Raw genomic sequence first — 13,313 nt, 5'->3', positions numbered from 1 at the left:
CCTCTCGCTTATCTCTCCACGCTTCAGGCTCTCTGCCTTTATTCCTGATGAAGGGCTTTTGCCCAAAACGTCGATTTTGCTGCTCCTCGGATGCTGCCTGAACTGCTGTGCTCTTCCAGCACCACTAATCCAAAATCTGGTTTCCAGCATCTGCAGTCATTGTTTTTACCTCTGTCTTAAATAAACCACCCTTTACTCTAATACTTGCATTCTGGTCCTAGACTCTCCCACAAGGAGAAGACAGCCTTTCAGCATCTATATTGTCAACTCCCCAAAGAACCTTGCATGTTTCAAGAAGATTGCTTCTCATTCATTAAGTTCTTTAAAATTTAGAAAAGCAAATATGAATCCATCAATTCTGCACTGGTTCAAGTGAGCATTCAAATTAAGATATTTCTACAAACATGGACATTTTTAGTGATCCCAAACCTGTTACTATAAACAGCACAAGATGCTTCCCACCACTTTTAAATGATCATAAAAATGTAATGATTGTGTTCAAAAACTCTTGTAACCACCCTGCCCAACTAAACTTGGGTATGATACTTCCATTGACACAAAGCTACTGTTTTCATTTTAAAACAAGTGATAACATTTTTATTTCAATTGGAAAAATTAACTCTTTCACAGAAAACTGCCCTTTACCTGGCACAACACTGACTGGAAAGCACACTGGCGATGACAGTAGTGGAAAGATAATCAGCAGTCCTAAAAATAAATGCACTGCCATCTGAGATAAGGACATAGTTGAAAGAATACAGACAAAAAAAAACTGCTCACAACAGCAAGACAGCAAAATCAATGACTGGCACTTAAAATATCATTCCCAAGCCTTCAGCATTCCTTTGGCTTTGGCTTTCCACACGTTCCTTACCTGACTCTTTTATCCTGTCTACAACTGATGGATATGCCTTCTGCTGACTGGGTGCCACTCTCTACAATAATTCCAATTCCTTATGTCCTTTTAAGACTTTCCTAAGTTCATGTCTTTAAATACGACTTTGTTTGTTGATCCTGATTGCAATTCCATTTCAAATGTACGAAATAAATGGTTTTTTTATTAACCAATTCCATGGAAGCTGCATACAACTTCTAATGACACAACTAGATTTAAAATAAAGAATTTGGAATTTTGACATACAATTTGTTTTCAATTTTATCAAAGATGAACTAAGCCTTCGGCACCACAACTGGTCAGCCAGCCCTTTGCAGCACTAATCCTTATGGGCAAATTAGTTCTGAATCGTTCCAAGTTCAACAGTGATTTTGCACATCTCAGCAGAGTTGCTCTAATTAGAGACAGTTTCCTCAATCTTTAACATACCGTAACTGTTGCTGTAAAGTACATATATAGATATACCCTGCAAGAAAACAATATTAAGCTCATAACTTTCAGTAGCAGCAAATTGCCTATTAGTAACACTAATATTTGAAAAGGAAGTTAAGATTCACTATTTTGGTACGATATCACATATCAAAATAAGTGAATGGAACATGAATACCAGACATCATCTTGAAAGAGAAGAAAGGGGAATGTGGAAATCGATACCCTGGTGCCTGGAAGACTAACATCCTAAACTGTTTTTATCAAACGCCACACTTGGAAAATGAACAAGACAACAATTAAACAGATCATGGAAGTCAACTGAAAGTATGCCCAGTTGTGGCAATTTCTTATTGCTTTACAATAAGTTCAAACCAGCACTCAAAGACAGTATGAAACATTTCCCCACACAAGGGATGATAGAAATTTGAAACTCTTTTGCACAAACAACAATTAATAGTGAAATAAATGTTCATTTCAAATCTGAGATTGACAGATCATTGTAAACCAAAAGGGGTACAGTTCTCCTTGGAGAAAAGAAGGCTGAGAGGAAACGAGATAGACATTTCAAAATCATGAGCGGACTCGATAGAGTAGGGAGAAGCTGTTCCCTCTTGTAGAACTTTTTCACACAGCAATTATTAGGGTGTGGAATGCACTGCCTGGAAATGTGGTGGAGGCAAATTCAAGTGAGGCATTTAAGAGGGCATTGGATGATAATTTGGATAGAAAGTGTGTGTATGGGGAGAAAAACAGATGATTGGCACTAGGTAATGATGGCCTTTTGAAAAAAATGGACAGACATAATGAACCAAATGGCCTCCTTCTGCGCCTTAACAATTGTGTGATAAGGACAAAGGTACATAAATGGATTTAGATTACAGATCAACCATAACCACATTAAAGAAAAACAGGCCGATGAGGCAAAGTTCCTATAATTTTCCAGTTATACACTACTTACTGAGAGCATGTAAAAAAAGAGTAAGTTTTGCCCTCAAATGGGTTTACATGACCCCTGATGTACCAAAGCAGTTTACAGCCAATGACTTACTTTTTGACCTGTCAGGATTCTAGAAATGTAGGAGGCTCATCACACACAGGCACACAGCAAGCTTCTACTAGCACCAACGTTCATCTGAATAATCTGCTTTATTTTCAAATTGAAGACCCTGACATGCTGGAGTGTACTCTTCTTCAAAATCATGCCATGGGATCTTTTACATGGCCTCAGCTTAGTGTCACTTACGAAAGTGGGTACCTCCATAGTGCAACACTCCTTCAGTTATTAGTGGCCTTGATTTTTACGCTCAACTCTTGGAGGACTTGGGATACTTATTCAGAAGCAATGAAGCTGCTGTAAGTTTAAACTAGATCTCCTGGAACAATATTAACATGATTAGAATTTCCCCTTAATTTTCTTTTTTTTGGTAATTAAAGTGGACATCTCCAGAATATTTACTGACAGTTGATAGCTTAATAAATGAGCGAAGGAAGATGGAGTTAAATTTAATGAAAGCAAAATGCTGCCAATGCAGTATGACGTTATATGAAATGACAACAAATACACTTGAAAATATTGGCAGCTCTGGCAAAAAATGTGGGGAGAGAAATAAATCAAGTATGGTTTCTGCACAATACTAGGGATTAAATCTTAGCTCAATCATACGTACTTTGTATCATCATCACAAATGACTTGCATATCCGCAGTTTTTTTTTTAAAAAGTGGCTACAATAATCATGGCACAATATTGAAAAAATTGGATTTCAAGAAAATCATTGATACCATATGAACAAAATATACTAGAAATGGGAGTAAATTGAACACCAATATATGTTAAACAAATAAAACTAGATTTCAATAATTCATTTGCTAATTATTTAAGAAATTTTAATTAAAAGAGCAAACGCAAGGAAAGTTTGCTGTGTGAGTGAATGACACAATAAATTGGGTTGTATTGCTCATCTTTCACATGACTGCCAATCTTTCAATAATCTAGTACTGCTCCAGATACAAGATGCCATAGTGAGGAGGGGAGGCAAACTACATGACACAATCTCCTTTTATCAACTGGAAATGCCAGTGATGTCAGCAGGACCTATACGGGTGGGGTGGAGAGGACAGGTTTCAGGTAGGAGTGGGAGGGGACAGTAATGACTCACTTAGTTCCATGTAAAAGAAAAAAAACTGATTGCCACAGCCCTAACCACTGGATACACATCAGGTCCACAGAGATTACTTATTGACACTTGCACTTCCTGTTCCTTTATACCGTCAACCACAAGAACATTCCGGCATACTTACAGCTATATCAAACATAGAGAATTACGGTACTTTCAGCCAGAACTGCAAACGCACCCACAAAAATTTTTTGAAAAGTGCCATGTCAATGCACATTATTTCTTAAAATGAAGCTCAAAACTAATTGATATGGTTTAATCATCACCTAGTCCCATGCATCCCAAAATGCAAAATTCAACAGTTCATTAATACCACTAGGCCAGCAATGCTCAAGCAAGAAAATGGATGTATTTTCATAAAATTTATCATCAGCAATCATCTAAAGAGACACTTGCATTTATATAGTACCTTTTACAACCACCAGAGGTCTCAAAAGCACTTCACAAACAGCCTTTGCAATGCAGTCATTCACTGTTGTAATGTAGGAAATGCAGCGGCCAATTTGCCCAGAGCAAGCTTCCACATCAGTCTGATAATGACCACATCGATCTGTGTTTGTGATTTACAGATAATTAATCCACAATAATTCTCAAGAACTTCAATCTCCTATTTTTCTTCAAAATAATACCATTGGGGTAGTTTACATTTCCCAAAAGGACAGGCAGGGCTATGGTGTAACGTTTCATCTACAGGTCAATGCCTCCAACTGTGCAATACTCCCTAATCACCGCACTGGAGTGAGAGACATGACATCTGTGCTCATATCTTTAGAGAACCACAACCTTCTGACTCAGAGGTGAGAGTGCTGACATGTCTGAAACAGATTTGTCCATAAAGGCCAACCATAACACTGCTGGTCAAAACTGTAATTGTGCTTTACACCAAGAGATCGTACCACTAGCAGGCACAGTGCCTCCAGTTACCCCAAATCTCTGCTCCCATTTCCCTATCCAAGGCTGCAGTTCACAAAACAATTGGAAATTGCTAATTCTACAGAAACTATTTTAAAAAGAAAACCATATAAACTTGGTCCATTGTCCACGATGCCTTTGCATTTTAAGTCCCCAACCAAATGCTTCTTGAATGCTGTGAGAGATTCTGCCTCTAACACACTCTCAGACAGCTCAGTCCATATGTCTACCACCTTCTGGGTGAAAACCTTTTCCTCAGATCTCCTCTAAACCAATTACTCCTCACCTTAAACTTGCGCCGCTTTGGTTTATCAGGTGGCAGGACAAGACCCATATAAACCATGTTTGTAACACTTTGTATTGATGTTCTAGTTAATATAGAACGTTATAATAATATGAGAAAATTGATGAGGGAATATCTATACTCCTTTATTGTACTACTAAAATTACAGTATTCAAAAAAACTGGTTTTACATATGTTGCTATTTGAAAAGTGGAAAATGTTTTGGTCATTAGTGACCTCTACCTTCTAGGTCAGGCCTGCCAACCGAAGGCACACTGCTGACTCAAGCCTTTATGTTTGGGTTCTGTTCTGAATTAGACTGTCTGTTTGTCAAGCCAAACCTATGACAACCAGCTGGTACAATCTGTGAGCAGTAATCAGGAGGGCCCATTTTTACCAAGATTTCCCAACTGTTGCTGCACATTCTGTAAATGCAGTATTCTAGATGCATTGCAGTCCTTTTGATACATTGTTTCAGTATGTTGATTATACTGACAATATTGAAATGGGATACTTTTTTCAAAACCACTGAAGCTGATGTTTCTAAGTGTTACAAACATGTTAGAAACATCAGCTTCAGTGGTTTTGAAAACAGTTCACATATTCAGGCTTTCATAGGCATCGAACTTCAATGTAACACAGCAAATGCAGCATGACATGCATAATGCTGTCAGTATTACTCCAGTTCAGAGGTATATGGAACCAATTACCACAATCTAAAATTAAAACATTCCCTTCATTTCAGAAGCATTTATCATTGGCCAAACTTATCTTTGGGAAACCCGACCACAAAATCACAAAGTGAAGATCACTTCTGAAGTCCCCTTCTTTCCAAAAACAATGTACCTCTTGCATAGTAAGGAGATTAATCAAAAGCAGGTTATCTAAAACAAAATTCATCACACAAGTTGGCAGAAACTAATCAATTATTTCTTATTCACATGGTTAATTACAGAGCTTAACAGCTGAAAACATGCAATGAGGAAGCCTCAACTACTTCACTGAGTAGGGAATTCCACAGATTCACAACCCCTTGTGTGAAGAAGTTCTTCCATAATTCAGTCCTAAATCTTAATTTTGAGGCTATGCCCTCTTGTTCTAGCTTCAGCCACCATAATGTTATTATGGACATCGACTATAATGCTGCTACATAAATATTCTTACACTGAATTATGTTCCACCATATCCAGTGGTACCATAAATCCTCTACTGAGAGGAACAGAGACCACCCATTTAGCCCCAATCCTGTACCCTAACTGCAAATTCCATCGCACTCGCTGGAAACAAAGACTTTATCTTGCTTTCAAATCTGACCCAGACATGAGCTCTGACCACATATTTATAGCATCACCAAGATCACCTATTACACCTCCATAATACTGCCAGACTTCTTCATTGTCAAGCTCTTCTGTTGCAAAAACCCTTATGCATATATGTTTGTTTCCTCTCATATTGTCTGATTGAAAGCACTCTGAGCTGGTCTCCAACATTCTACCTCATGTAATCTCGAGATTATCCAAAAACTGCTACCATTTCTTAATTCAGAGGAAGTTTTGTAGTCATAGAGTCAGAGATGTACAGCACGGAAACAGACCCTTCGGTCCAACCCGTCCATGCCGATCAGATATCCCAACCCAATCTAGTCCCACCTGTCAGCGCTCAGCCCATATCCCTCCAAACCCTTCCTGTTCATATACCCATCCAAATACCTCTTAAATTTAATGAACTTGCCTACAGAATAACTAAATTTAGTTCTGTTCACCTACTACCATTTGCTGACCTCCAATGGCTCCTTGGAAATTTTCAACTTCAAAATTCTCATCCTTGTTTTCAAATTCACTCATAGCCTCAATCCACCCTATGTTCAACATCACCTCTAGCCCTACAGCCCACAATAACCATCAGAGCTAATCAGATTTGAGACTGAAACAACTTAATTTTAGTCACTCCATCACTGGTGACCGTGCCTTCAGTTGTTGTATCAGAGTACAGCAAGGCAGTCCAAGCAATTACAGCGCCTCACAGCGCCCGAGACCCGGGTTCAATTCCCGCCTCAGGCGACTGACTGTGTGGAGTTTGCACGTTCTCCCCGTGTCTGCGTGGGTTTAATCTAATCTAATCTAATCTAATCTAATCAATTAAGAGCAAATTCAGAAATAGCTACAGCAAAATGATGGTACTTATGAACAGAGCTATTCTCTGACATTATAAATCTTTGTTCCAGTTGCTCTAAATATTACCAGAAAGTTTCAGATCAACAATCATCAAATTGATCAACTAATAATGCGAAAATAAGACATCTGCTATGGAATTGGTTTGTGAATTCTACCAAGTAGTGTACTAAATCAAGTCTTACAAATGACAATTAGCTGCAAGCAGTTCCTCAAATGCAGAAAAAAAATACTATTGCATAGGTACTTATATAAAGCTGGCAATGTCACCAAACTTTTAGACTTTTAACATTTTTAGGGATCACTATTGCAGATCACAATGAGGAAGATTTCAATTTAGTTTAGCGCAAACTTCATCACAATGCAATCATATTCAAGAAAATAAAACATATCAGCTAGGCAATAAATCTAATTGATCCATGATCAGCTCACACAGAAGCTGCATCTAGGAGATAAAACAATCATTACTGATGCATCTTTTATGATGCTATACTTTAGTTATAAGCTCATTGACTAAATAAGTGAGAAAAGAAATCAAAGAGTTGCTGCTAGGGTGAAATAGACTAGGAGAATAAGAAGTGATTTCAATGAAACATATAGGATTCCTAAGGGGCTTGACAGGGTAAATGCTAAGAGGATGTTTCTCTTCAAATGAGAATTTAATACCAGAGGGCACAGTCTCAGAATTAAGGGACACCAATTTAAAACTGAGATGAGGAAGAATTTCTTCTCAGAAGGCGGAGTCTTTGTCTGTGGCAAGGAGTTCCAAAGCCCTTGTGTATTTTTAAGGCTGAGATATATAGATTCTTGATCAATGGAGAAATTGAGGGTTATGGGGAAAGGATAGGAAACTGGACATGAGGAGTGTTAGACTACCCATCATCCTACTGAATGGTGGAGCAGGCTCAAGTAGCTGGACAGCCTTCTCCTGTTCCTATTTCTTATGGAATTATGGGAGATAGTTCATTTGAAGTACAAGACCAGCAATGTTCAGTCAGGCCAAATGGCCTGTTTTGTAAATTCTATGCAATTAATTTTAAAGGTTAAAACTATTGCAAAATAATTTCAAATCTTGTCTGGATTCAGAGCCCTTTACTGATAAAAGCATTTCCTCAGGGGGTATCTCTATTCACTATCAGTCCAACATTTTCTGCAGTTTTAGAGTCATACAGCATGGAAATATGGTCCATGTCGAATAAGTTTCCCAAACTAAACTAGTCCCACTTGCCTGCATTTAGCCTATATCCCTCTAATCTTTCCTATTCAAGTACCTATCCAAATTGTTTTTTTAATGCTGTAACGGTACCTGCATCAACCATTTCCTCTGGCAGTTTATCACATACAATCCACCCTGTATGTGAAAAAGTCTCCTCTCACCTTAAAAATATGCCCTTTAGTTTTGAACTCCCCTACCCTAGGTAAAAGCCCTTACCTATGCTCATGATTTTATAAACCTCTGTAAGGTCACCCCTCAACTTGCTACACTCCAGTGAAAAAAGTCCCAGCCTATCCAGCCTCTTTATGTAAGTCAAACCCTCCAGTCCTAGCAATATCCTAGTAAATCTTTTGGAATAATATGGAAGTAAACAAACAAATACAAAAACAAACAGAATGAAGAATTCTTGGAACCCTATGTTCAGTTTTTGCAAATCCAGGCAGAAGAAAATTTTTTTGACTTCTGATTTTTAATGTCATTGAGTCAAATTCAAGCATTCCCGCCCTAACGCTAATGTAGGTCCACCTACAATACATGGACTGCAGAGGTTCAACAAGGAAGCTCACCACCAACTTCTCAAAAGCAACTTGAAATGGACAATAAGTATTAGCCCAGCCAGTGAGACCCATGTCTCATGAGTGTTTGTTTTAAATCCTTGTACACAGCTTGCATACGTATTGTATACTTATTCTGGTGAGGAAAAAAAATCTGAATCAAAAAAGCACAAATTTTTTTATTTAACACATTCTTATTCTATTAAATTCAGGATGTTAATGAGAGTGGTTGACAACTTGTCAGGGAAAAATATGAATGACAACCACTGCACTCACTTTTTCCAGATAGCAGCTGATGATTCTTCTTTTCCCATTTACACTTCCTCTACACCCATTTTTCATTTTTTTCTATTTATCCAATTATCACCTCGCCACTTCCTCACACTAGACATTTAATCATTCATGACATTTACCCCAAAGACTTTCCTTTTTTGTTCCTCCCTCCACTCTCTTCTTCCCTGCATCTGTACTTGCTTAAATTATTTCTATTTAACTCTTAAAAATAAAATCTTTAAACCTGACATTTCTCATTTCTAATGAAAAAATCAACCCAAAACACTGCTCACCCACTGAGTATTTCCGACACTTTGTTTTTGTTTCAGATTCCAAGCAAGCTTTTATATCACATTGTGCACCCTATTATGTATAAGTTCCAAAGACACCAGGGTATTAACAATTACAGAGTGATATTTTGTTTTCTATTTCCCAAACCAGAAGCTGTGGTCTAAGGAAGACTGTCAATCAGTGCCAAGTTACAGGCAGTTTTGTACTAAAGGCTCATTGTGCTCACCTGGAATTGGAGAGATAATTTGCAAGCTTTTTTCCCCACTTGGGACCATTTAGGCAGCAGGTAGAGAAGACTTTTTTTTTGTCCCATCAGTCTGGCTGAATTTGAATGATTTCTCAGACATGAAAATCACTATGTTGAAGTTAATACACCACTGAGCTCACACAAAACACAGATTTATGACATCTTGGATAAAAGGTCTCCAATTGACTACCTCACACTATTTAGACATCTCAAAGTGCTGTACAACCAATTTAGTATTCACTATTAAAATGCAGTTCATAGTAACATATATCATTAGCAAAGCTATCCTTCAAGTGAAATGTGGAATTTACCTTTGGAAGCATTCTTTTCTGCTGGTTATTGAGGTTGAATCGCTCTTTCATTTCTTCCAAACATTGCTGTAAGATCTTTTCTTCAGATGTTTCTGCGTATTTACGGCTCAACTGCACATAGCAGCGCCATTTAGCTGAATCAAAGCCCCAGTGGCAGGTTCTCTTGTCTGGAGACCTGTGTGAATGCAGGACAAACTTCTGGGGAGAAAACATCATGTGGCAGTCCAGACACTGAATGCAGGTAGCATCGGGGTGGCTGTACAACTGTGGCACAAACAGACCTTGGCATTTCCCAAGACACCAATGTTCCACTTCAAAACTACAACCAGTGTTCTGTAACTGGGCAAGGCATGTTTTGCCAGGGAGTTTGTTGGCATCTGGAGGCAGTATGCCTGGATGAACCAAGGCATTACATAACCTCTGTGCATCAGTCTGGGTTATAAGTCCACAAGAGGGAGCATTGAAAGGCAAGATGCCTAGGACCTTGAGAATTTGCAGCTGTTCTGCAGTACATCTTGAGCAATAAATATACAGCTCATCACAGACAGTGTTGATCTGTTGAAGAGAGAAATCTCTCAGCACTGAATTCAGGACCTGTGGTAAACATAGTCTCTTCTCCCCACCAACCATGAAGCATGAGATAGTTTCTCCCTCCAGTAAAGTATGCGTGAGCTCAGTTGAACTGTCAGAGGGTATAAGTAGTGGTCCTGGCAGCACTGGAGGTGATGTCATGGGCACAAGCCCTCCTGGTGACATACATTCTTGAGTACAACGTGCCGAAAATGCTGCTGGCCCACCCAGAGAACTCTGGCTGCTCAAGTGAAACTGTGCCAACGTGTGTTTGAGAGCAGGGTTAAGATCCAATGGACGAACTCCTGACAACAGGCAAGCTTTGGACACACTCATGTCTGTGTGTGCTGTCTCCTCCACTCCAAGGCCCTGTCCACTTTCCTGCTTTACTCCTGGGGTTTTGAGCATGTTTGTAATACTACCATCAAACTCCTTTTCCGCATTGCTTCGTTCTCCCACTCCATCATATATTGGCTCCTTTTTTACGATTACCTCACCCAAGTTAACTCCATCCATCACTCTCATAGCTGCTTGTGCACTTGTCATCATTACTGGGAAAACTGCCAGATGATTTTTTTCCAATATATATGCCACAATTTTAGGTTAAATGACTGTCGCCTACAAAATCAGAACACGATGGTCTTCATGCATTTCAACACATTCTGGTCACATATCATTGATAAAGATTAGAATGTCGCGAACAAAATGTCTCAAGTCTCTGTATGATCAAGCTACTTAAGGCACAATACGAGTTTCGGTTGATTCCACATCTGCACTCCTCTATCAAATCAATTCCATCAACACAGTGCCGGGTTGTGCAGTCTGATTCCGCTGCCAATATTCAGACGAGTAACGAAAACCACACACACATACAAACACGATCTGCTCAGCAGGTGGCGAACCAACCTTCTCCTCGTTTGAAATTTCTCAGCACTGATTTGATCATTCGCCAGATGGGAGGAAATACACCTTCTAACCAGAAAGGGACTTGGATCCAAATCACTATTTCACGTGGGATGTGCCAAAGGCACGGCAAATCGTCCGTACTTCTGTCGTCCTAATTTAAATTTCCTCTTCCTTTCTTTCTCGAGACTGAATTTTAACACATTGTCGATCCAAAGCACGCCTGGTGCGACTGACTGAAGACTGATATTGAGCTCCTTACTTTGGTAGTGAACAAGAGAGGGGGAAAAAAAAGCAGGCGCCGCTGTCCTCTCTTCGATGAAACGACGAGTCTCCCTCGCTCTCTCCCTCCGTCTCGCTCCTTTGCAGCGACGTGCAGGGAGGGCCTGCCGACTGAAATCTTGCCTCCCCCAGGGATTGGGGGTGGGGGACAGCCTGTTTCTTGAGATCGACGGCGGCTCCTCTAATCCACAAGCAGGTTGGAAATGTAAATGAAGAAGTGGGAGTGGGGGCGGGGGTGAGATTCCTGGCGACTGAGGACTGACAGTTCCAGACCGCTTCCAATTTTATATCCCCTCACATGTATCTCTCTGAATTGTATTCATAATAATTATATAACCACTATATGTCAATGATTGTACAGTCCCAGTGTCGGATGGATTGGTGCTTGCTGACAGGCCGAGGGGGGCCTTCTCGTTGTCCCGGGGACCTGTCAAATACTCGAGCCCCCTCCTCTTCCCAGCGGCCGGCCTTCCTTCCTCCTCTTCCCTCACCCGCACAATTCTCCCGCTTCTCTTACTCGCAGTTCGTGCTCCTCAAGACTTCTTTGACCATCCTCGCCTCCCCCGGGGGCCAGCTGTTTGCCGCAGACAGGCAGACTGTCGTTTCCCCCGTCTGACTGTCTGTCTCCCTCCCTCCGCCGCGGACCACCTATGCCGGTGACGTCACCGCCGCACAGAAAGCGCCGACGTCACCGCCGCCCACTCAGGAAACGTCGACGTCACGCGGCCGGCGAGACGGAGCGCTGACTCACACTCTCCGACCCAGTGCGGACGCCCGGTCACCTGACCACATCGCCCTTAAAGGGACACCCTGACTGCCCAGAATGCTAGTAAGTTACCCTGCGTTGGCACGCCAACCCTGGAAATCCCAAAGAACCTTCACAATCAATCAAATACACTTTATAAAAAATTCATTCAGATAGATTACTGGTCCGGTGGCATTACCACGACCGCCTCCAGTGCACCTCAGATGTAATGTAACTTTATTATGTAATATTTAATCAAGACTAGACTTCTGCAGAAAACCTTGTATGGTTATCCTTCCCATTTGTTTTTTTAAAACTGAGACCAATGCACAAAAAAGATGGGTGGCAGTGAATCCACCAAAGTTAAACCAGATAGTTCCAGTCACTATTATAAGATAATGTCAGTGCTGATCTGGGGATGTAGATTAGTCACATCATTATAAAACCATCCACACAGCAACTCACTGAAGCACTAACGTGCCCCACAAGTGAAAGAGGTTTTGGGGTAGATGGTGACGTAGTTCTACCATCATTGGACTTAGTAATCAAAAGGAAGGTTCTCTTTTGGGACAAGGATTCTAACAGCAGCAGGCAGAATGTAAATTCACTTCAAAAATCTGGAATTGGAAGATAGTATGTATTGGTAACAGTGAGCTTGAAACTATCATTGATTATGATGAAAAAGAAATCTGGTTCACTAATGTGCTTAGGGAAGGAAACCTGCTGTCCTTAATTGTCTGGCTTACATGTAAATCCAGATGCACAGCAATGCAGTTGAACCCTACTTTCGCTCTGAAATGACCTGGACCCATTCAGTTCAAAGGCAATTAAGGATGGGAAACAAAAGCTGACCTTGCCTTTGATGTTCACATCCCATGAAAGAATAAAGAAAAATAGTGTGTAAATCACTGGATTTATCAGCCATCTCAACAACCATTGAAACAAAGTTGAGGCAAAATATCCTCAATTCCATGGGCCTACCTGCAGAAAAGGGACACTGTTTTTTTGTTTAGCACACAGATTAATCCCCTTACAGACTAATGTGACCATTTT

At 40.2% G+C, this 13,313-nt stretch overlaps 1 protein-coding gene across 1 annotated transcript in view; it reads right to left on the bottom strand.

The window, feature by feature from the left end:
• Positions 1 to 12,232, bottom strand: part of LOC122556150 (ski-like protein) — a 75,313-nt gene extending 63,081 nt beyond the window's left edge. Inside the window, exon 1 of the mRNA XM_043702654.1 lies at positions 9,761 to 12,232. Within this exon, the coding sequence (XP_043558589.1) occupies positions 9,761 to 10,879 (1,119 nt within the window). The 5' untranslated portion in view covers positions 10,880 to 12,232. The remainder of the gene's footprint in view (positions 1 to 9,760) is intronic.
• Positions 12,233 to 13,313: the final 1,081 nt, after the last annotated feature.

This window comes from Chiloscyllium plagiosum, chromosome 13 (genome assembly GCF_004010195.1).
Source record: "Chiloscyllium plagiosum isolate BGI_BamShark_2017 chromosome 13, ASM401019v2, whole genome shotgun sequence".
Classification (NCBI taxonomy): Eukaryota; Metazoa; Chordata; class Chondrichthyes; order Orectolobiformes; family Hemiscylliidae; genus Chiloscyllium; species Chiloscyllium plagiosum.
This window is presented reverse-complemented; position numbering and strand designations above follow the sequence as displayed.